Source organism: Narcine bancroftii, chromosome 4 (genome assembly GCF_036971445.1).
Source record: "Narcine bancroftii isolate sNarBan1 chromosome 4, sNarBan1.hap1, whole genome shotgun sequence".
Taxonomy (NCBI): Eukaryota; Metazoa; Chordata; class Chondrichthyes; order Torpediniformes; family Narcinidae; genus Narcine; species Narcine bancroftii.
Window position 1 is genome coordinate 35,231,104 of NC_091472.1, and position 25,265 is coordinate 35,256,368.

General features: G+C 41.1%; 1 protein-coding gene across 1 annotated transcript in view; it reads left to right on the forward strand.

Annotated features, from left to right (window-relative positions):
- Window positions 1-2,925: 2,925 nt before the first annotated feature.
- LOC138762361 (fibrillin-2-like) overlaps window positions 2,926-25,265 on the forward strand; it is a 40,892-nt gene continuing 18,552 nt past the window's right edge. The window contains exons 1-10 of the mRNA XM_069936130.1: window positions 2,926-2,949; window positions 3,477-3,603; window positions 4,210-6,328; window positions 9,496-9,548; window positions 9,858-9,980; window positions 14,305-14,379; window positions 15,011-15,112; window positions 20,692-20,847; window positions 21,104-21,287; window positions 23,972-24,204. Coding sequence (XP_069792231.1) covers window positions 2,926-2,949; window positions 3,477-3,603; window positions 4,210-6,328; window positions 9,496-9,548; window positions 9,858-9,980; window positions 14,305-14,379; window positions 15,011-15,112; window positions 20,692-20,847; window positions 21,104-21,287; window positions 23,972-24,204 — 3,196 coding nt within the window. The remainder of the gene's footprint in view (window positions 2,950-3,476; window positions 3,604-4,209; window positions 6,329-9,495; window positions 9,549-9,857; window positions 9,981-14,304; window positions 14,380-15,010; window positions 15,113-20,691; window positions 20,848-21,103; window positions 21,288-23,971; window positions 24,205-25,265) is intronic.

Below are 25,265 nucleotides of genomic sequence, written 5' to 3' on the forward strand. Positions count from 1 at the left end.
GCCTCACCGACTAGGTGGACGAACTGCCTTGGGTGCTCCTGGGCATCCGCTCCACTCCCAAGGAAGATCTGCAGGCGTAATCAGCTGAGCTGGTCTATGGTGGGCTGCTGGCACTACCTCGTGAGTTTGTCAATGCACCTCACAATCCGTAGCGGTCCCCGCACGAACTACTTCCTCACCTCAGGGCATGCTTGGACTCGTTCGAACCCCCACTGCCGCCCAGGCATGGCATCCGCCCGTCTCACATTTCCGGCGAACTGCTCTCTGCGGAGTATATTTTTGTTCGGCGGGGCCTGACCGCGGTACCTCTCCAGCGACTGTACAAGGGGCCTTACAGGGTTGTACAGCGTTCTGGCTCTATGTTCATGCTGGACATTGGTGACAGGTGGGAGCTGTTTACCGTGGACAGGCTGAAGCTAGCGCACATCGATCCCACTGAGCCCGTGGTCGTAGCCCAGCTCAAGAAGTGAGGCTGCCTGGCAAAAAAAGGACTGGGGGGTGGGGGCTGTGTAGCGGCTCACCATTAGGCAGGCGAACCAGCCCGGCTTGTAAGCCACGAGGTGGGGCAGCCGGCCAAAATGGCGCCGTCAGGGGTTTTCCTTTCCTTCCAGCATGGGGCTCGGAAGCCCGCACTGGGGGACCACGTGACGTCTGGGTGACATCAGCGCCCTCTAGCGCGATTCTCAGCCAGGTCTGGGCTGGGAGTATAAGTGCAGCCCAGCAGCCTGCAATAAAGTCTGCTCACTGAGCTCAACCCATCTGGTTGTGTGTGTTATTGCAGAGCAGGTGTCGCTGCCGCTACACCCCTTCAAATCTGGCACACTACTCATTTTTGTTTCTTTGTGTACCCTCTCTTTTGCTTTTGCAAATGCCTTTGTAGCCATAGTTATGACATTTTTCAATTTTAATATTTCATCTTTTTTTTGGTATATGTTTATCCTGCACCTTCCTCAATTCTTGCAGAAACTCCATCCATTGCTGCTCTGCCATCCTCCCTCCTAGTGTCCCCTTCCAATCTACTTTCATCAGTTCCTCTGGCAGAGTAATTCCCTTTATTAAAGAGTTTCATGTATGTTACATTCTAAATGTAGTATTACGTGACAATAATGGAACCTTTACCGTTACCTTTTACCTTTACTCCTCTGACCTTAGTTTCTCCTTGTTAAATCTCAAATTGAACTCAATCATATTGTGACTGCCCTTTACTCCAAACTATATAATCACCTCTGGTGCACAGCACAACATTCAATATCCATCTAACAGAAAAGAAAAGCCATTAAACAATCCAAGATTATGTGATTTTAAACATAACCAATTTATATAATGGCCATCTTGTGACATACACCTCTGTTGGTCATAAACCAGTATATTTTCTTATAATCACTGATTTCCTGAGTAAACATCTGTATATTTCTCCAGAATGAACAAAATGCAATGTTAAAATCTGGTTTTTTTTTTACAGCGCTGTTATATTTCATGGAATACTATTTTGGATGAACACATTCACATTATTAGCAGGTAGGGGATTAATTTGATTTTATATTAGATTTTATTAATCTTTACAATTAAAAGTACCCTTCATATAATAAAACATACCAAAGCATTTCACAGGAGCATTAACAAATGCAATTTGACATAGATTTAATTTAGGAGAGATTCTGTTACATTTTCCAGAACTTATGTCAGTAAATACAAGCATATTCAATGTTATGGCACGTGTATCTTATCACAGATATATTGAACCTGGTAATAGAATCCAACCAGTACATTACTTTGGTTCTGTCAGCACAAACTTGCTGAGATTTCCAGAACTTACAGTGAAGAATCAGCTTGTGGAACCCGTACCAGGGTAGATAGCACAGGAAACAGAAGAAAGAAAACAGCAAGAGTGAGCTACTTTATTTTATTCATGAAATGGATTTTCGAGAGTTGGGGCCCACAACTTGTACATTGTCCCTAATTCCTGAAAGTCTAGAACGTAAATCTTGCTGACTCTTACAGCTCAACCCCTCGAGATGAGGAATGAGGCTTTGATCATTTGTGTACCTCAAACATAGAAATGGGGTGATATGAATGTATTGGATTTGGAACCTTTGAAAGTAGCAAAGCCCATCTCCAGTTTTGCAATGTCAAAGTTTTTTACATTGTCTCAGTCTTTCAAAAACAATGAACAAAACCTATTGCAAAAAATAAAATAATCTGAAATATTGGAATGTTTTAAATGAATAAAGACATTTAACAAAAGATATATAATCAGAATAATTTAACTTGCTTTATTTTTCACCTTTTCTCTATAACCCTACATTCCCCATTCGGATCAAAAGACTTGCGATTCCAGCATCAGGCCAAACCTTGAACAGGATATGAGACCAGGTTCCTCAGTGTAAATGATGGGTAACTAAGGAAACTGCTCTGTCTGACTGGACTTCATAGGAGTCTAGCAACAACATCCACAGCAAGGAAATGACTGGTGGAGTTTGGCCAATGAGTTTAGACAGACACTTTGGCTGAGAAAGTATTTGTAGAATTTTTAAAAACTATTTCTTTATTATGTTTCTATTGCTTCTGAATGTCCAATTCATTCAGAAGTGTTCTGAAACTTTGACAATTTGGCAGGCTTGGCTTTGTTTCTGCCAGAGACTTTGATGGAAAGACTTATTTGATCTGCCATATTACCCGATCACATTTTGTGTGCAGGTTACTCACTGCTGAAGAGTTCGGCCTTACAATTCCAAATGATCTAAGTGTGGCCAATAGGGAACCCAAATGATGAGTGCAGGTGGCGGAACCCCACAACAAAATTCAGCCCAATAGGTCAGCTGATCACAACCTTCATCAAAGATGTATGTTTAAGGAATCATCTGAAAGGAATGAGGTGCTGAAGCAGAGAATATTGATTGGGGAGCCCATTTCAAAGTTAAAGCCATGGCAGTGGAATGCTTGGCCTCAGTAATGTGACAGTAAAGATCAGCTCTGGTTAAATGGCTAGAGTTGGCAATCCAAAGAGATGTCCAAGGTTTGTATGTCTGAAGGAAGTTGACAAGATATAGTGATTAAATAAATGAAAATATTAAAATCAAGATGTCAGACTATGATGGCTCAATGGGACAGTATGAGTTACTATGCAGGCTGAATAAAGATGACTTTGTTAAAGAATATATTCCTTTCTTAGAAAAATTCTGAATGCATAGAAATAAGTTGTTGGCTTGCCTAAATAACAGACACTTTTTTCTCAAATGAACAATGATTCTAATCCCAATTTTATCTCCTGTTTCTTTATCCTTTTATTCTTTTTTCCTTTAATTTCAGAGGTACAGATTAGTCTTAAATGCCAGTATTGTGTGCAGATTGGTATCCAGAGTGAGTTTAGCCCACACTAGAGTGTGTCAACAGGTAATAATAAGAATGAGGACTGCATTATTTTATCTTCCACGCTCTGTTTATATGCTGCTCATGAGTTTCTCATCTGGAATAAGATAAGGGATGATGGAAAAGAACAAGGAAAGGATTTTGGGCACAGCTTATGTACAAAAAGGGAAGAATTCAGAATAATTAGAAATCATGACTCTGAGAATGTCGGAAGAATAAGAGACTGGGACTGGGGTAAATAGGTATAAGATGGTGGGTGGGACTCAACGGGTTGAAAGTTCTGTTGGTATGTTGTCTCATTCTATGACATTATGACTCTTTGTAGGTTACTGGGGTCACAGGACACGGAAAATGAGGAGGAAGGATTTTTTATTCAAAACATTCCAAGATTTGGCTTGGTAATTTTTCAAACACAGACCCTGCTGTTACTAATCAGCAAAATGAATTTTCATTCTGGAAAATGGACCTTTTTGGGTGCAGGTCCTCTAAAACTTTAATTGCTATTAGTGCCAAAAATGTACCAATATATGCTTTAAATTATTTAATTCTGTTTTAAAAATAGTACATTGGAACATATTGCATATCACCAGACATACCGTTCTGAATTTGTCTAGTACCTACAAATGTATGCAATAAGTTTATTCCTTCCAGAGTTCATCCAGCACTTTTGTGCACTGCTCTACAATCACAGCATCTGCAGATTTTCTTGTTTAACGCTATTTCCATCAGGACAGTTGCACAAATTAAAGCTTAATATCATTTTTGTGTGTAAATATTATATTGCTCTTTTACATTGTAGAAGAAGACAATTGATTAAAGATATGTCTATTTATCTTTCAGCTGATGTGAATAAATGTGGTAACACTGATTTTGTGTGCCATATGCAAGCAGACTGCCAGAATACATTTGATGGAAGCTACCACTGCGTATGCAAAGCTGGTTATCTTGGAAACGGTACTCAGTGCACTGATATTGACGAGTGTGCAGAAAATGTACACGATTGCCACAGAAAGGCAACCTGTGTGAATAATGTAGGTTCTTATAACTGCCTGTGCAAACCTGGGTACACAGGAAATGGTATTGACTGCAACGACGTGGATGAGTGTTTTACAAACAATGGAGGTTGTCACCATAGTGCCACTTGTTTCAATACAGAAGGCAGTCGGACTTGTCATTGTAATGTTGGATTCTCTGGCAATGGGTTCTCTTGCATTGACATAGATGAGTGCACAAAGCCTGGCATCTGTCACTGGAGTGCAACATGCACCAATACAAATGGCTCATATATCTGCACTTGTAATGCAGGATACAAAGGAATTGGCTTATATCTGTGTCTGGACATAGATGAATGTTCTCAGTCACCAGGTGTCTGTTCACCGGCAAAAGGATGGAAAGGATGTAAGAATCTACCAGGATCCTACCAGTGCACCTGTTCCACGGGTTTTTATGTACATGATAACAGATGCACCGATATCGATGAATGTGCTCGTCAGTTCTGTAGCCCATTTTCTACCTGCATCAATCAGCCGGGTTCTTTCAGTTGTGAATGCAAGACAGGATTTACAGGAAATGGATTGATATGTATGGATATTAATGAATGTACCGGCACAAATAATTGCCATCCTCAAGCAAACTGTCAGAACCTTTTAGGCAGTTATGTTTGTATTTGTACATTGGGCTTCAGAGGAGATGGGATTTCCTGTTCTGATATTGATGAATGTGATGGAATTGCAAAGTGTCCTGCCACATCTTCCTGTATTAATACAGAGGGTTCCTATCACTGCAATTGTGGTGTTGGGTTTACCTTCAATGGTAATGAATGCATTGATCTGGATGAATGCTCTACAAATATCTGTGACAGTCATGCCACCTGCAACAATGTCCAAGGATCCTTTTCCTGCAGTTGCAATAAGGGTTATAATGGAAATGGTACTCTATGCAAGGATATTGATGAATGCCTCTTAAACAATGGAGGGTGTCACTCAAATGGCATTTGTATAAATCACATTGGAAGCTACACATGCACATGTAAAAGAGGTTTTACTGGTCATGGAAATTTACAGTGTGAAGACATTGATGAATGCAAGGCCAATAATGGTGGCTGTTTGAACAATTCAACATGTATAAACACACTGGGATCTTTCTTTTGCACCTGTCCTAATGGGTTTAAGCTTATAAATAACACTATTTGTGAAGATATTGATGAATGCCATATAATCGATACACCATGTCAATCAAACGAGGAGTGTGTCAATTCTTTAGGGTCTTATCGTTGTCAGTGCAAAACTGGGTTTTCAAAGACGAATGGCATTAGTTGTAATGACATTGATGAATGTGTCAACAATCCTTGTGACCAAAATGCTCTGTGTTCAAATGTTTTTGGCTCATTTATCTGTGAGTGTATCTTGGGTTTTGAAGGCAATGGCTTTATTTGCAAAGACATGGATGAATGCAACTCCCTGAACATCTGTCATACAAATGCTTTGTGCACTAATACTGCAGGAAGTTACATCTGTCAATGTCAAGAGGGATTCAGAGAGGTTGATCAGTATTGTGAAGATATAAATGAATGCAGCCTGAACAATACTTGTCCCTCAGGCACCATTTGCCTCAATTCACTGGGATCATATGTTTGCTCTTGCTCCAATGGTACTTTCATAGTCAATAGCACTTGCATGACACCGAGTGCTGATTGTTTGCCACCTTGCCATGACCGGGCTCTGTGTCATCCTGCTGGCAGCAGTCATCAATGTGTGTGTGATGTTGGCTTTCAGGGCAATGATTTAAACTGTCATGATGTAGATGAATGTATGGAGGAAAACATTTGCTCAGACAACCACGCCGATTGTATAAATATACCTGGGTCATATAGTTGTGTCTGTAAAATTGGCTTCCAGAGGAATGGATCATCCTGCACAGGTATGGAATTATTATTGCAACTTGCTTTTTTATGGTTGTTGTAATTTCGATGAATGGGAATTGTGATGGGATAAATTAAAAATATACTCACGCAGCACTTTACTGCAGCAAAATGCCCAAGGTATTTTATAAAAATGCTACTAAACGCATGTTGACATAAACTCGCAAAGCAAAATGCTCTGTGACATGAGAGAAATAGCTTTAAGAATGTAGAAAGCGGAAGAGGGTTATGAGGGAAATTCCAAAGATTAAGACCAAGGGAGCTGAAGTGATGGCAATCAGTGATGGAGGGATTCAAGTTAGGATACCCAGGAATCCAAAATTAGATGCAAGAGATATCCAGGAAGATTGTCATAATTAATGGAAGTGATTGTTTATCCTGAGCTTAAAAAAAAAGAACATAAGAAATTGGAATAAGAGCAGGCCACATGGATACTTAAGGCTGCTCTACCTTTTAATAAGAATATGGCTGATCTGATGTTGGCTCAGCATTGCTTCCTCAACTGACCCTTAACTCTCAGTCCCCCTGAAGATCAATAATACAAAAATCTTTATACTGAAGATACTTACTGACTTCACCATTCTTTGAAAGAAGAAATTGCTCATCATTTCAATGGGTGATCATTTATTCTGAAAATAAGCCCCTTGATTTTAAAATTGCCCACAAAGGGAAACTTCATCTTTGTCAAGTCTGCTCAGAACCTTACATGGTTCAATAAGATAATTTCTTATTCTACTACATTCCAATAAGCTCAATTCTTCATCATCAGGCGAGCTCTTCCTTCCAAGAATTTGTCTAGAAATCCACCTCAGAACTTCCTTCAAGTATATCACTTAAATGGCAAGGAAGTGCAATGTTTTTGCTGGGATATTTGTGGTTGTTGGTACAAAATATTGCATAATATTAATGTATTTCAAGTACACCACTTAAATATGCAGAACTCCAAGTGGGGGCTCTCTAATGCCTTGTGCAGTTGTGGCAAAATGTCCTTGTTTTATTTCCATCCTCTTTGAAAGAAAGGATTTACTTTAAGTACTCTCATATAAGACACCCAGACCTTTGTGCACTGCATCATTCTATAGTCTTAATCTATTTGAACAATATTCTGCTTTTCTATTCTTTTTTAAAAAAATATTTTATTTTAGTTTTCACAGACTTACAAAATCCAATAAACAAAGCCATTCATGTGCATATGCAATCCCAAAGTCCCTATTTGTCCCAAACCATCCCCTCCACTCACCACAGCAAATACATTCCAAAAACTTATCTCAATCCCACTCATCACGGGGAACATGACCCCTTTTCTATTCTTCTTACACAATTGGATAATCTCACATTTTTCGCACTACATCTGCCAAAATTTTGCCAACTTGCTTAACCTATTGCAGACACTTTGCAACTTTCTAACATTTAACTCTCCAACCAGCTAATTTGCCTGTAATAGGTCAGTGAGCACCAACATGTTGGATAACTGGAGCTTCATGTGATTTAGGGTACAGGTAACAGTATATTTAATAACTTCACAGTATAGATGATAGAATGGGATAAAGAATCCCATAATTAGAAAAGTGAAAGGAAGGCAGCAGCAGAAATTACAGATGGAAATTGGCAATCTTAGTGCAAGGGGAGAGGGTTTAAAGGAGAGCTCAGCCTCCATTACATACTGGTTTTAGCCGGTTTTAGGTATTATAGAACTTCAAGGCCACAAACAATGTAGTTCAGTTTAAAAGGGATTGAGGTTAACCTGATTAGCAGCATGCTCAGTTGAATAGTTTATTGCAGTTTCTAGTTTTGTACAAGATTTATTTGAGAATTTGTTGTTCAATTTTATACTAACATGTTAGTTGGGAAGAGTTAAAAGTATGAGAAAATGGTGATCATATTGGTTATCTAAAAGAGATGTTGTGGTCAGTGGAACATTCAGAATGAATTGTCAACATGAAATATTTTGTAATTTGCTTATCAACTGTATAAGATTTCCTGAAAAAACAAAGATATGGAGGACCTGTACTGAAGAAATGGATAACTATGGAAGGGCAGAGGGATAATCTGCCTGAAACACTACACGTATCAAAATCAAATCAAATAGCTTTTTATTGTCATTGTACAAGTTATACAACGAGATTTATGACAGCAGTACAAGGTTACCAATGCAGTGACGCAACCACAGGCAGCACCACAGAAGTTAATTATGTATTCACTAGCTCATCATCTTATGAACAAGTCCAAATGGATGAACAGCATATGGTGAAGTTCAAAATTTGCAATAAATGAGGATAATGTGAAGTGATTTACATCCCACATAGCACCAACAGATTTGCCATAGTTTTTAGAGCTTTAACTTATCTATGATTACATGAATTCTGCTTACCACCATGCCAATACCCTTATTTTGTACACTTATCCATTCAGTTGGAAGAACAAACACAAGTACAAATGAGGAGGTCTCAAATCCCTCAAGGTTGATAGGATAGTTATGAAAGCCTATGGGATGCTGGGATTCATTAATAGGGGGATCGAGTTCAAGAGTAGAGAGGTCATGTTGGAACTCTACAAATCTCTGGTGTGACCATACTTAGTGTATCGTGTTCTGTTCTGGTCACCTCGTGGAATTTATGGAGGAGATTTACCAGAATGTTACTTGGATTGGAAAATGACATGAGGCAAGTTTAGTAGAGCTGGAACTTCTCTCTTTGGAGCATAGAAAGATCAGAGGAGACTTAATAGAAGTCTACAAGATTAGGAGAGGCATAGATAGGGTGTACAGCCAGCACCTGTTTCCTAGGAAGGAATATCAAACACCAGAGGACATGTGTACAAAGTGAAGAGAGGGAAGTTTAGGGGTAAGTTTTTTTTACGTGGAGAGTTGTGGGTGCTTGGAATGCCTTGCCAAGGATGGTGGTGGAGGCCAAAACATTAGGGGCATTTGAAACACTCTTAGACAGGCACATGGATGGAAGCAAAATAGAGGGTAACAGGGAAGGGAAGGTTTAGTTCTTTTTTAAAGGAATATATGGGTTGGCACAACCCAAAGGGCCTGTAGTGTGCTGTGGTGCTCTTTGCTTTATGAGCCAGATGAGTATCTTATATCTAGTCCTCAGGGACCAGACAGAAATATTCTCAGGCAAATTTAAGATTTCTAATGCCAAATGATTCAAAAGCCGAAGAAAACTTTCCTGGAAATCTTAAGTCTATTTCCTGAATAGGCTAAGCTCAGAAGCTTTTGACTTCTGTCAGTCTCTGTTGATTCTGAATGCAGGTAAATTAAATTAAAGGATCCCAGCACAATTGATACCAATTTTAAATGAATGTAAGCCACTGAATGAGGTTTATGGGTATCCCAAACAACAGGGAATTGAGATTTTGGGGTGGAAAGTTAATAAATATATATTCCCCCCCCCCCTCCCCCCCCACCGAACCCTACCTTTTTGTAAGACTTAAATTTGTTGCTTTCATGCTACACATTAAAATGTCAAAAATGCAATGTTTTTGCTGGGATATTTGTGGATGTTGGTACAAAATATTGCATAATATTAATGTTTTTTTTAAATTTTCTTTGGACCAAAAGATACTGATGAATGTGCCATGACAGATCAGAAATGTCACCAGCTTGCCTATTGCATCAACAATATTGGAAGTTATCAGTGTGCGTGTTTGAGTGGTTTTAACGGTGATGGAAGTAACTGCTCTGGTAAGTTTCCTTCATTATCAAAATCAATTTTAATTTAGTCAAAGATGATGCATTTTGAAATGGATGGTTCATGGGAAGTGGGTTTAATATTGTAAAATTAGCACTTTGGGAACATGACTCCAATTCATGAATTTGTTGATTAAATCAAATGACAGTGCACAAGCAATGACCTTGGCAAAGGCTGATTGTTAATTTTAATGGGGTGGCTTACCCAACCCACTGTTTGACCAAATATTTTCAGGCACTTAGAAGCAGAGTTCTGTAGTCAGTGAGTTTTGTGAATCCCGTGCTGTGCAGATTTCTTTACTATCTGACTATTTTACCCAAGAAGATTGATAGATATTGGGTAAGATTCTTGGACTGGAGGAACTCAGAGCTCCATCAGTACGGAAGGCAATTTTTAATACCAGGCATCAGGTACAAACATTTGCTGGACTGCCCACCAAATTCAAGCACAGAATGCATGACAAACTTGTTTCATAGAAGGGTCAATATGACTACAGCATAGAATGATAGCATGAAGTTAATACCAACTTTGTAGAACCATAGAGAAGAACCATAGAACATTATAGCACTGAAACAGACTCCTTTGGCTCTTCTAGTCTGTCCCACTGACCTGCACCCCCTGCATACCCCTCCCATCTATGTATCTGTCCAAATTCTTCTTAAATGTTAAAATTGAGCCCGCATTCACCACATCAGCTGGCAGCTTATTTCACACTATGTGTGAAGTTCCCCCTAAACATTTTCCCTTTCACCCTCAACCCATGTCCTCTGGCTAGTATCTCACCTACATTTATTCTGTCTCTACCCCTCATAATTTTAAATACTTCTATCAAATTTCCCCTCAGTCTTCTACACTCCAGGGGATAAAATCCTAACCTGTTTAACCTTTCCCTCGAACTCAGTTCCTAAATTCCAGACAACATCCTAGTAAATCAACAACATCCAGCCAATCTCTGCTGATCTCACACTATTCACCCCCTCCACTAAGAGCTCTGCAAGTAATGTCCTTTCAAATACTTATCCAGCGGTTTCAAATGTTACAATTTAATCTGCTTCCAGTTTTACATTGAGCGCCAAGTAACTCACTACAGGTTCTTTCGTTACTTTTGTTTCTTTTGCTAATCACCTTTTTAAAAAAATTATTTATTAAATCATGATAGATATATTAAACATACAATATTAGCTACAACTTAAAAAATCACCTTTATCATACATTCCCTTGTGTTCACCAATGTTTCTCTCTATTCACTTTATCCACACCATTCATGATCTAGCATTTCATCTGCAGCTTCTTCTGTGCCATGAAGATCAACTCCAACTTGAGCTTCTCCACATTGTCTACCAAACTAAAGTCGTTTATCCCTAAAATCATTTCTGTCAATCTTTCTGCACCCTCTATAAAACCTCTGTACTTTTCCTTTTGTATGTCACAGTGGTGCTTATCTGAACAAACCATTCTTTCATAAAGGTTTATCATAATTTCCTTGCTCTTGAATTTTGTTCCTCCATTTTTTTTAAGCCCGGACAGTCTTATGTTTTCAACCACCTTTTCAACCTGCCCAGCCATTTCAAACAAACTTTGCACATATCCTGGTATCCTCCCATCTCTTTGTTTTTTTTTTTAACCGAATTACTCCGTCTCAATTACCTAGACTTATCCATTCTAACAAAATGTAAATTTCACATTTATAAGCATTACATTTTATCTGACATTTAAAGGAAGCAAAGGGGGTAAATATGGAGACTATAGTGATTAAGAAAGAGATAGTACTGGAGCTTTTGAAACATATAAAGGTGGATAAGTCTCCAGGTCCTGACTGGATTTTCCCCAGGTCCTTGAGAGTAGTTAGTGAGGAAATAGCGGAGGCTTTGGCAGTGATTTTTCAAATGTCATTAGAGACGGGTATAGTGTCGGAGGATTGGCGTGTTGCACATGTGGTTCCTTTGTTTAAAAAGGGTTCAAGGACCAAGCCTAGCAATTATTGGCCTGTAAGTTTGACATCTGTGGTAGGTAAATTGATGGAAAGCATTCTTAGAGATAGTATATACAAGTATATGGAGGGACAGGATCTGATCAGGGACACTCAACACAGATTTGTGCGTGAAAGGTCATGTTTGACCAATCGTTGAATATTTTGAAGAGGTGACTTGGAATGTTGATGAGGGTAGAGCAGTGGATGTTGTCTATATGGACTTCAGTAAGGCCTTAGATAAGGTTCTGCATGGGAGGTTAGCTAGGAAGGCTAAGTACTTGGGTATTAATATGGAGATAGTCAAATGGATTCAACAGTGGTTGAAAGGAAGATGCCAGAGAGTAGTAGTAGATAATTTTTTTGTCAGGATGGAGGCCGGTGACAAGTGGTGTACCTCAGGGTTCAGAACCGTTGCTGTTGGTCATATATATAAATGATCTGGAAGATGGGACGGTAAATTGGATTAGTAAATATGCAGATGATACTAAAATAGGGGGAATTGTGGATGATGAAGAGGGTTTTCAAAGATTGCAGAGGGATTTAAACTGCTTAGAGGAGTGGGCAGAAAGATGGTAGATGGAGTTTAATGCTGATAAGTGTGAGGTGCTTCATTTTGGAAAGAAACATCAAAGCAAGGCATATGTGGTAAATGGGAAGGCATTGAAGAATGCAGTGGAGCAGAAAGATCTAGGAATAACGGTGCATTGTTCCCTGAAGGTAGGAGTGCATGTGGAAAGGGTGGTGAAGAAGGCCTTTAGTATGCTTGCCTAAATAAATAAATCAATATAGGAGTTGGGAAGTAATGATGAAACTGTACAAGGCAATGGTGAGGCCAAATTTAGAGTACTGTGTGCAGTTCTGGTCACCGATTTATAGGAAGGATATGAACAAGATACAGAGAGTGCAGAGAAGATTTACAAAAAATGTTGCCTGGGTTTCAGCATCTGGAATACAAGGAGAGATTGAGCAAAGTAGGTCTTTATTCCTTGGAACGTAAAAGGCTGAGAGGGGATTTGATAGAGGTGTTTAAGATAATGAGAGAGATAAATAGAGTTGATGTGGAAAGGCTTTTCCCATTGAGAGTAGGAGAGATGGATACAAGAGGTCATGGGTTGAGAGTTGACAGGCAAAAGTTTAGGAGTAACATGAGGGGGAACTTCTTTACTCAGAGAGTGGTTACTGTGTGGAATGGGCTTCCGGGAAAGGCGGTGGAGGCAGGGTCAATTTTGTAATTTAAGAAAGAGTTGGATAAGTATATGGATGGGAGGGGGATGGAGGGATATGGGCAGAGTGCTGGTAAGTGGGATTATAGAAGGGTAATCGGATCAGTGCAGACAAGAAGGGCCAAACTGGCCTGTTTCCATGCTGGAATTGTTAGATGGTTATATGGTTATCCATCCACCGATTCTGTGATCCTGTCCATATTTTTCTTTATGTTTATTATTATCCTCTTCAAAATTGCCTCTGCCTTTAAGTTTTAAGTCTTCTGTAAGCTTGATAATGTGCTTAGTACATCCAAGTCCAACTCATAAACATAAATTAAGAAAATAGTGATCTTTGTTCCGACTTCTGGAAATTCTGCAATTTCCCGACCATTCATTTAGGAATCTGATGATAGCGGGAATGAAACTGGCATTGAATCTGGTGGTGTGTAATTCACACTTCTGAATCTTCTTCCCAACAGAGGAATGTGCAGAGGATGTGGCTGGAGTGGGAAGAGTCTTTTAATATGTTGGTTGCTTTTCAAAGGCAGTGGGAAGTGTAGATGGAGTCAATTAAGGGGAGGGGTGCTTTATGTGACTGTCTGAGCTACATTCACAACTTCTTCCAGTCTTGGTTGGAGCAGTTTCTGTGTAATACATGATGCATCCTGAAAGTTGCCTTTGTGAAAATTGTTGAGGGATGCCCGGGGACATGTCAAATTTCCTCAGGCTTCTGAGGAGCTAGTGGTGCCAATGCCATTTGGCCATTGTGTTGATCTGGATGGTCCACGACAGGTCATTTGAGAGGTTTATTCCTAGGAATTTAATGTGTTCTATGTCCACTTCAGCACCATTGAGGCAGACAGGGGAGTGAGCTCCAACCTTTTCCAGAAGTCTTTGACCAAGTCCATAGTGAGGGAGAGGTTGTTGTCCTGGCATCAAGCCACTTGTCCCTTCATCTCCCTTCTAGGTTTTGGCGTCATTGCTTGAGTTCCAGTTACGATGGAGGTGTCATCTACAAACTGATAGATGGAGACTGAGCAGTGCTTAACTAGAGTCATGGATGTTTAGGGAGTATCTGTATTGTAATGGGCTGAATACATAGTTTTTCAGGACATTGGTGTTTCACCATTGTGTTGCCAGTGATGGATCAGTTCAAATATGAAGAGAGGCTGGAGAAGCCCAATCTGTACTGTTTGGAGCAGAGGAGGTTTAGAGGTACACAATTGAGGTACACAAAATTTTGAGTGGTGTAAATAGGACAGACTGCAAGAAGCATTTTTTCATATCAAAGATAGATGAAATTTATAGGTTTAAAGTAAGAGGCAAGAAATTCATTAGAGATATAGGGGATCTTTCTTTACACAGATAGGAACATAGGAACATAGGAAGTAGTAACAGAAGTAGGCCAAAAATGGCCCATTGAGCCTGCTCCACCATTCAATATGATCATGGCTGATCTAATTTATGACCTAACTCCACCTACCTGCCTTCTCCCCATATCCCTTAATTCCTCTATCATGTAAAAATTTATCTAACCAAATTTTAAATATGTTTAATGAGGCAGCCTCAACCACTTCCCTGGTTAGAGAATTCCAAACATTCACTACTCTCTGGGAAAAACTATTTTTCCTCATCTCTGTCCTAAATCTACTCCCCCGAATCTTGAGACTGTGTCCTCTCGTTTTAGTTTCCCCGGCCAGCTCAAAAACCCTTCCTACATCTATCCTATCCATACCCTTCAGAATCTTATATGTTTCTATAAGATCTCCTCTCATTCTTCTGAACTCGAGTGAATACAATCCTAGACGATTTAATCTTTCATCATAAGTCAACCCTTTCATCCCAGGGATCAACCTAGTAAACCTCCTCTGGACCGTCTCCAAAAGTATATCATTCCTCAAATATGGAGACCAGAACTGGACACAGTACTCCAGGTGCGGTCTCACCAGTACCTTATACAGTTGCAACATTACCTCCCTACTCCTGAATTCAATTCCTCTAGTGATGAAGGCCAACATTCCATTTGCCTTCTTAATAACCTGCTGCACCTGCAACCTAACTTTTTGCGATTCATGCACAAGCACTCCCAAGTCCCTCTGCACAACAGCATGCTGTAGTTTTTCACCCTTTAAATAATATTCAGCTCTTTTATTTTTCTAGCCAAGGTGGATAACCTCACACTTACTAACATTGTACTCCATCTGCCAGACCTTTGCCCACTCATCCAGCTTAACTATATCCCTCTGCAGACTCTCCACATCCTCATTACAATTTGCTCTTCCACTCAATTTGGTGTCATCCGCAAACTTGGCTACATCACATTTTGTCCCCTCCTCCAAGTCATCAATGTAAATGATGAACAGTTGTGGGCCTAACACTGACCCCTGCGGCACTCCACTTACCACTTTCTGCCAACATGAAAAACTCCCATTTATCCTGACTCTCTGCCTCCTGTCAGACAACCAATTTTCAATCCAGGCCAATATACTTCCCCGGACTCCACTTTCCTGTAACTTACTGATAAGTCTCTTGTGCAGCACCTTATCAGACGCTTTCTGGAAATCCAAATATACAACTTCAACCTGTTCCCCTCTATCCACCGCACCCATTATATCCTCAAAGAATCCTAACAAGTTTGTCAAACAAGATCTTCCCTTTCTGCCTGATTGAACCCTTACGTTCCAAAAGTTTCACTATTTCATCTTTAATGACGGCTTCAAGCATTTTTTCAACTACAGACGTCAAGCTAATTGGCCGATAATTTCCAGTCTTCTGCCTACATCCCTTCTTAAAAAGTGGTGTGACATTTGCTGTCTTCCAGTCTGCCGGGACTTGCCCAGAATCCAAGGAATTTTGGTCTATGGCCATCAACTATAACTTCTGCCATTTCCTTCAGAACCCTTGGATGCATATCATCAGGACCAGGTGATTTGTCTGGCTTTAGTCCCATTAGTTTCTCCATCACTACTTCCTTTGTAACAACTATTTTATCAAGGCCCTCCCCAACATTCGCATCCTTAACTCCGCACTTGGGCATGCTGGACGTGTCTTCCACCGTAAAGACTGACACAAAATATTTGTTTAATGCCTCGGCCATTTCCTCATTTTTTGCTACCAGTTTTCCTTTTTCATCCTCCAAGGGTCCTATGTTAACTCTGGCTACCCTCTTCCATTTTATATATCTATAAAATTTTTTGCTTTCTGTTTTTGTATTTTGTGCCAATTTACTTTCATAATCCTTTTTCCCATTTCTTATTACCCACTTTGTAACCCCCTTGTTGTTTCTTAAAGTTTTCCCAATCTTCAAGTTTCCCACTGTTCTTTGCAGCTTTGTACACCTGCACCTTCAATTTTATACTCTCCTTTATTTCCTTTGTTAACCACGATTGATTTTCCCTCCCTTGCTGCCTTTTTTCCTGACCGGAATATATTTTTGTTGAGCATTATAAAATATTTCTTTGAAAATCTTCCACTGTTCCTCAACTGTTTCATCAATTAGCCTGTGCTCCCAGTCCACTCTGCCCAATTCCTCCCTCATCTAATGGTAGTCACCCCCGTTTAAGCATAATATATTCGTTTTAAATCTAACTATTTCCCCTTCCATCTGAATGAGAAATTCAATCATACTATGATCGCTATTTCCCAGATGGTCTCTGACTATTACATCATTTACTCTACTTATCTCATTGCACAACACTAGATCCAGAAGAGCATTTTCTCTTGTGGGTTCCTTAACATGCTGCTCAAGAAAGCTATCGCGGATGCATTCTATGAAGTCCTCTTCCAGACTCCCATGACCAACTTGATTTTCCCAATCTATGTGGAAGTTAAAGTCCCCCATGACTACATGCCTCTCTTATCTCTCTATTTATTTCCTGTGCCACTAAACTATTGTTATTTGGTGGGCGATAGATAACACCCACCAATAATTTTTTCCCTTTGTTATTCTTTATCTCTACCCAAATGGACTCAACATTATGCTCTTTAGATCTTATATCATTCCTCACTACTTCCTGGAGCTCATCTTTGATTAAGAGCTCCCTTACCATCCTGTCTATCTCTTTGCACCACCTGATATCCTTGAAAGTTTAATTCCCATTTAGGGTCACCTTGTAGCCATGTTTCCGTGATGGCTAGCAAATCATAGGCATGGGTACCAATTTGCGCCTCAAGTTCACTAATCTTGTTTCTAATACTGTGGGCATTCAGATGAAGTGCCCTTATGCTCTTTGTCTTTTTAATATCTAGTGACTTCTGTAACCTTTTCTTTTGATTTTTCTACCCTCTATTTTTCTTTGTAATTTTCTTAAGACTATCATTGACCCGAAAACTCACTGCACCATCTGATTTTTTACTTTCTCCTCTCAACATTACTTTTCCTATTTTACTTTTCCTGGCCATTACTTTATCTTCCCTACCCTTTTCCCTATCACTCTGGTTCCCATACCCCTGCCAAATTAGTTTAAACCTTGCCCCACTGCTGTACCAAACATACTTGCCAAAATGTTGACACCTTTTGGATTTAGGTGCAACCCGTCCCTCTTGTAAAGATCATGCCTTCCCCAAAAGAGATCCCAATGATCCAAGAAGCCAAATCCTTGCCTTGTACACCAGCACCTCAGCCACACATTCATTTTCCTTATCCTTACATTTTTTTCATCACTTGCATTTGGAACAGGTAGTAATCGCGAGATCACCACCCTAGCGTTCCTGTCTTTCAGCTTTCGTCCCAGCTCACTGTAATCCCTTTTCATTACCTCCTCCCTTTTCTTGTCAATGTCGTTTGTACCCACATGTACCAAGACATCAGCTGCTCTGCCTCTCCTCTCAGAATATTTTGGACCCGATTTGTGATATCTCGTATCCTTGCACCAGGGAGGCAGCACACCATGCGGATATACTTATCTGGCTCACAGAACCTCCTGTCTGTACCCCTGACAATGGAGTCCCCAATAACTACTGCATTTCTCCTTTTCCTTTTCTTTTGCACCACCCTGCCATGCTCATTGCCACTGACCTGGTGCCCGTGGCCATCTTCTGTCTAGTCATCTCCCTCAACAGAACTGTTGAACACAACATAACTGTTGCTGAGTGGGATAGTCACTGGTGTGCTCGCTGTTTTTCTCGCTTTTTTCTTTCCCCCCCTGACGGTTTCCCACTTACCTGACATGGGTTCTGGAGTATTTATCGCCCTGAAAGTTGAGTCGATTAACTCCTCACTCTCCCTTACAAGCCGCAGGTCATCAATCTGCAACTCCATATCCCTAATTCGCTCCCTTAGTAACTGCATCTCGGTACACCTGGTGCAGATGTGGCCATTTGGGAGGGTGGAGGCCACCCATTGTTCCCACATCTGACACCCAGTACAGAGCACTAACCCTACTGGCATGACTCTGAATACGAAGGCAAATAACTCAGCTTACCTTTTCTCCTTGGCTGCTTTCGCCGAAGCCTGATAAGCCAAAACCAGGAAGTCTCACTCCTTCACTGCTCCTCTCACTCACTGAGCCACTCCTCACCAGCCACTCCCTCCCCCTTTCACTCCTTTTATTGGCCCCTTGACAAATTAACCCTGTCATTTTCAGCAAGCCCCTCCTCCTCTGATTCACAGCCCGACTCTCTCCAAACTCCTCTAACTCCCAGCCGAACCAAGTAGGCCCAATCCCCGGTAAGCCCCCGACTTTAATAGCTTACCTTCTCCTCACTTTCAGCAAGCTCCTCCTCCTCTGACTCACTTTCAGCAAGCTCCTCCTCCTCTGACTCACAGCCTGACTCTCTCCAAGCTCCTCCTCCGACTCACAGCTGAACCAAGTAGGCCCAAGCCCCGGTAAGCCCCCGACTTTAATAGCTTACCTTCTCCTCACTTTCAGCAAGCTCCTCCTCCTCTGATTCACAGCCCGACTCTCTCCAAGTTCCTCCTCCGACACCCAGCCGAACCAAGTTTGCTAAATACCTGCAATATACTATTTGAGAGAATAGTTGAAGCTGGAACACTGACAGGATTTAAGAAGTGTCTAGATGAATCATTTAGCCCTTGGTTATGGGTTAAGTGATGGGATATGGGATCAATAAGGATGGATGTCAACTGGTTGCTGTGGATTAATTGGGCTGAATGGCCTTTTCCCTGCTATATGATTCTCTGGCTCCATGACAAGAGTACAGCACAGAAACAGGCCCATCAACCCACATATCTGCATTGAGCATAAGGATGTGGAAGCTATGGAGAGGATACAGAGGAGATTTACCAAGATGTTGCCTGGATTGGAAAATAAATCTTACGATGCAAGGTTAGCAGAGCTAGGGGTTTTCTCTTTGGAGCGTAGACAGATGAGAGGTGACTTAATAGAGTTCTCAAAGGTTCTGAGAGGCATGGATAAAGTAGACAGCCAGCACCTTTTTCTCAGGGCAGAAGTAGCGATCACTAGAGGACATCTGTGCAAAATAAAAGGAGGAAAATTTAGGGGAAACATCAAGGGTACATTTTTTAAACAGTGTTGTAAGGGCCTGGAATGACTTGCCGGGGGGTGATGGAGGCAGGGAAAACTCACATAGGCACAGGGAGAATATACAAACTCCTTACAGACAATGCCAGATTCAAATCTTTTGGAAGATTTGTGGCGTTCTCTACTTCAGGGAGAATAGGTGCAGACTGGGAGATCGCTTTGCTGAGGACCTTCGCTCCATCCACTGCAGAACAATAAAAGAGCCCTCCCAGTAGCCAATCATTTCAGTCTATGTCACAGTCCCGCACTCACATGTCTGTCCATGGCCTTATGCATTGTCCCACCAAGATCATCTGCAAATTGGAGGAACACCACCTTATTTTTCGTCTGGGCACTCTCCAGCCAAATGGCATTAGCGTTGGCTTTTCCAGTTTCTGCTAACCTGCTTTCCCTTCCCCTTTCCAGTTCTCCTCCCTCCCTTTGCCTAGCTATCCCTCCTCCCCTTGGTCTCTGCTGTCCCCTCCCTCCCTTCTCCACCTATCACCTCCTGCCTTGTGACCACCCATTCCCTTCCCAACTCTTTTGTTCAGATCCATACCAACATTTTCCCATACCTTGATGAAGGGCTCAAGCCTGAAACATTGGTTATGCATTTTTACTGTTGCTATAGAAAGGACACTTTTTGACCTGCTGAGTTTCTCTAGTTTTTGTGTGTTTTACTTCAACACAGTGTATGCATATTTTTGTGTTTTAATTGTAATAGTGTTGCAGATTCATAAATATTCTTATAAATATCAACCCTTAAGGAATTGTGATAACTATTCTCAAAATGCTTTCCCACTGAAACTGTTATCACCTGATCAGACTCATTTCTCTGAACAAGGTTCAGTATGGTTAATTTATGGAAACCCAGGAACATTGAGCAGCCAGTCCTGTCCCTCTTGTAACCATGTCTTTGTCATGACCACAATATCATAATTTCAAGTTCTGATTCAGGCTCAACTTCATCTGCCTCAACTATAATACCCCTTGCATTAAAATAAACACTTTTCAGCCCATCAGGTCATTCATCTGTCTCTTCCAGTCCTTTCAGACGTAGAAGCCTTAACACCCATCATCCCATCAACTCCTCCACTTACTGCTCTACTGCTCTGGCTCACACTCACCTGCTCATTCTCATTAAAAGCCTCCCAAGCTTTAGCAGACCAATTGATTCGCAAGGAACGAGAGTTCCACAGAGGTCAGGAGAAGAGATTAAAAAGGAGCATTCACGGGGCTCGGCTCTTCAGCAGATCATTTGAATCATGATTCATTAGCAGGAACAAATAAATGCAAAGCAGGCACCAGTGGCCAGTGTGTGAGTGTCCCAGTGTAGTAGTGGGAATTTGAGGCTTTGGTTTGAAAGCTTCAGTGAACGGAGGCTAAGAGGTAAGGTGGAGGTGTAAGAGTTGAGGCAAGGTAAGGACAGGTTTTTCTAATCCTTTCCTCTTCAATAGAGAGTGGGAATGGCAGCCAGGGCAGGGACATATTTCTCTTGCAGATTGTGGATAGGCAAGGAAGTATGAGTATCTCGAATTACTTCATCTGCCAGAAGTGCATTCAACTGCAGCTCCTAGCAGACCATGCCAGAGAATTGGAGATGAAGTTGGATAAACTCTGGATCATTTGGGAGGCTGAGGAGTGATAGACAGAGTTACAGAAACACAATCACACCTAGGAAGCAGGAAGAAAGTCACTGGGTGACAGGAGAGGGAAAGGGAATAGGAAGGCAGTGCAGAGTACCAATGTGGCTATTCCCCTCAGCAACAAGTATACCCCTTTGGATACTACTGAGGAGGATAACCTATTTGGGCCAGGCAGCAGCAATGTAGCTGAATTTGGGCCTCAGAAGGGAAGGGTGAAGTCAGGTAGAGTGATAGTCGCAGGGGAACAGATAGGAGATCTGTGGCCACAGAAGAAACTCTAGTGTTTTGCCTCCTGGGTTGTCATGTCCAAGATGTCTCTGAATGGATGCAAAATATTATTGTGGGGGGAGGTTGGTGAGCAGCCAGAGATTGTCGTACATGTTGATACCAATGACATAGGCAGGAATGGGTAGAAGTCATGCAAAGTAAATTTAGGGAGTTAGGAAACAGGCTGAGAGCAGGACCTTAAAGGTGGTAATCTCAAGATTACTCCCAGTGCCACAAGCTAGGGAAGATAGTACAGACAGATGTGTGGCCGAAGAGATGGTGCAGGGGCATGATTTCAAGTTCTCAGATCATTAGAACCTTTTCTGGGGACAGGTTGCACTTGAACTCAAGGGGAACGAATATCCTGGCAGGAGATTTACTAATGCTATGGGGAGGTGGGGTGAGGGGTGTTGGGAGTTAAACTAGATTCACAGGGAGATCTGTGGCTGCAGAAGAAACTCCAATGTTTTGCCTTCCGGGTTGTCATGTTCAAGATGTCTCTAAGTGGATGCAAAATCTTCTTGGGGGTGGGGTGGGGTGGTGAGCAGACAGAGGTCGTCATACATGTTGATACCAATGACATAGGCAGGAATGGGGTAGAAATGATGCAGAAAAAGTGGCAGTTGGCTGCCTCACCTACAGATAATAGAATCTCAGGGTTGTACGTGATGTCATATATGTACTCTGACAATAAATCTGAAATTTAATAGCTGAAGTATGGACAGCTGATAGGGTGCTTCTGTGGAAGGACAGGCAGATAGGGCAAAATTGCAGCCAGTGAGATGAACTGCAATGCAACAGGGACACAGAGTCAAAAGTAACAAATAAAGGTTTAAAGAAATAAAATGGATGATCTTGTAGTACAGCAACAGATTGGCAGGTATGGTGCGGTGGCCATTACAAAGTCATTGCTAAAGGAAGTATGTCATTGGGAGCTTAATTTCAGGGGATACATAGTGCATCGAAAATATAGGCAGGTAAGAATAAGGGGTAGCATGGCTCTGTTGGTAAGGAACAACATTAAATCATTAGAAAGAAGTGACAGAGGATCAGAAGATATAGGATTATTGTAAGATGAGTTAAGAAATTGCAAGGCTAAAAAGACAGTGTTGGCAGTTATATAAAAACCTCCAAACAGTAGCCAGGATGTGGACAACAAATTATAACTGCAAATAGAAAAGGTATGTCAGAGGACAATGTTACATACAAATAGATTGGGAAATCAGGTTGGGACTGAATCTCAAAAGAGAGAATTTTTAGAAAGCCTATCAGATGGCATTTTAGAGCAGAATATTGATCAGCCTACTCAGGGATCCGCTGTACTGGATGCACCAGAGGTAATGAGAGAGCTTAGAGTAAAGGAGCCATTAGGGGGGCAGTGATCAAAATATAATTGAGTTCAATTTGAGACTTAATGAGGAGAAAATGAAGTGAGAAGTGTTTCAGTGGAATAATAGGAAATAAAGTGACATATAATAGCAACTGGCCAACAGTAGATTTAATAGGCAATAGAGTGACATATGATAGGAACTGCCCAAAAGTAGATTTATTAGGAAATAGAGTGACATATGATAGGAACTGGCCAAAAGTAGATTGGAAGGGGGCACAAATAGGGAAGTTGGAAGAGCAGCAATGGATGAAGTTTCTACAAGAAATGAGGAAGGTGCAGGATAAATATGTACCAAAAAAGTGGAAAAATTCAAATGGAAAATTGACACAACTTGGCTGATGTGGGAAGTCAATGTAAAAGCAAAAAGAGGGCATAGAAGGGAGCAAACATTAGTGGGAAGATAGAGGATTGGAAAGTTTGTAAAAATTTGCAGAAGGCAACAATGCAACTCAAAAGGAGGAAAATATGAAATATGAAAATAGGCTAGAAAATAATATCAAAGAGGATACAAAGAGCTTTTTGAAGTGTAGCGAGACTGCCTTTATTGCTCTCCCTGCCCTTGCTTATAGAGGCCCAACTTCCCGCCACTGGACCCGGTTTTCCTGCCGTTAAACTAAATGAATATTTTGCATCAGTCTTCACTGTGGAAGACATTAGCAGTGTGCTGGATGTCAAAGGATATTAGGGAAGGGAAGTGAGTACAGTTACTAATTCAAGGGAGTCGGTGCTCAGAAAGCTGAATAGTCTAAGGGTGGATAAGTCTCCCGGATCAGATGGATTGCTCTCTTGGGTTCTGAAATAAGTCATGGTAGAGATTGTGGAGGCATTGGTAATGATCTTTCAGGAAGCAATAGATTCTGGTATGGTCGGAGGACTGAAATATGGAAACTCCACTATTCAAGAAGGGAGGGAGGGAGGCAGCAGAAATGAAATTATAGACCATGACAAGATAGGCCAAAGCCAGCATTGTTTTCTTAAGGGAAAATCTTTCTTTACAAACCTATTGGAATTCTTTGAAAAAGTGACAAGAGGCTTGATAAAGGAGATGCAGTGGATGTTGTGTTTTTGAATGTTCAGAAGGCCTTTGACAAGATGCCACACATGAGTCTGCTTAACAAGATAAGAGCCATTTGTCTAACAGGAAACATATTAGCAATGGTAGAGCTTTGGGTGATTGGTAGGAAGCAGAGTGTTGGAATACGGGATCATATTCTGGCTGACTGCCAGTTGCTAGTGGTGTTCCACGTGGTTCAGTGTTGGAGCTGCTTCTTTTTATTTTGTACATTAATGATTGGGATTGTGGAATGAATGGCTTTGTGGTCAAGTTTTCAGATGATACGAAGGTAGGTGGAGAAGCAGGTAGTGTTGAGGAAAGAGGGAGGCTGTGGAAGGACTTAGTCGGATTAGGAGAAAGGGCCAATTAAATACAATATCAGAAAGTACATGCACTTTGGCAGAAAAAAATGAGCAGACTTTTTTTTTTAAATTGGGAGAAAAATTAAAATGCCCAGATGCTAAGGGGCCTGGGATAGCCTGAAGTTTAACTTGTATGTTTAGTCAGTGGTGAAGAAGGCAAATGCATTTGCTGATATTAATTTCAAGAGCAATAGGATATAAAAGCAGGAATGTGATGTTGAGGCTTTATAAGGCACTGGTAGGCCTCACTTGGAGTATTGTGAGCAGTTTTTGACTCCTCATTTAGGAAAATGTGCTAATGTTGAAGAGAGTTCAGAGGAAATTCACAAGGATGATTCTGGTAATAAAAGATTTATCATATGAGGAGCGTTTGACAGACCTTAGCCTATTCTCCTTGGAATTTAGGATAATGAGGGGGGAACTCATTGAAACATTTCAAATATTGAAATGAATGGACAGAATAGATGTAGAATGGTTGTTTTCCATGGTGGGAGAGTCTACGACAAGAGGGCACAACTTCAGAATTGAAGGGTGTCCACTTAGAACAGAATGTGGAGGTATTTTTTCAGCCAGAGAGTGGTAAGTCTGAGGAATTTATTGCCACAGGCAGTTGTAGAGGCCAGATCATTGGGTGTTCTTGATTAGCCAATAATCAAAGGTTAAGGGGAGAAGTCCAAGCTGTGAGCTGATTGAGAAAAAGGGTCAGCACATGATTAGATGGTGAGGCAGGCTCAATGGGCTGAATGATGTATTTCTGCTCCAATGTCTCATGGTCTATTGTCTTCTTTGGCTTGGCTTCGCGGACAAAGATTTATGGAGGGGTAATATCCACGCCAGCTGCAGGCTCATTTGTGGCTGACAAGTCTGATGCAGGACAGGCAGACACGGTTGCGTCGGTTG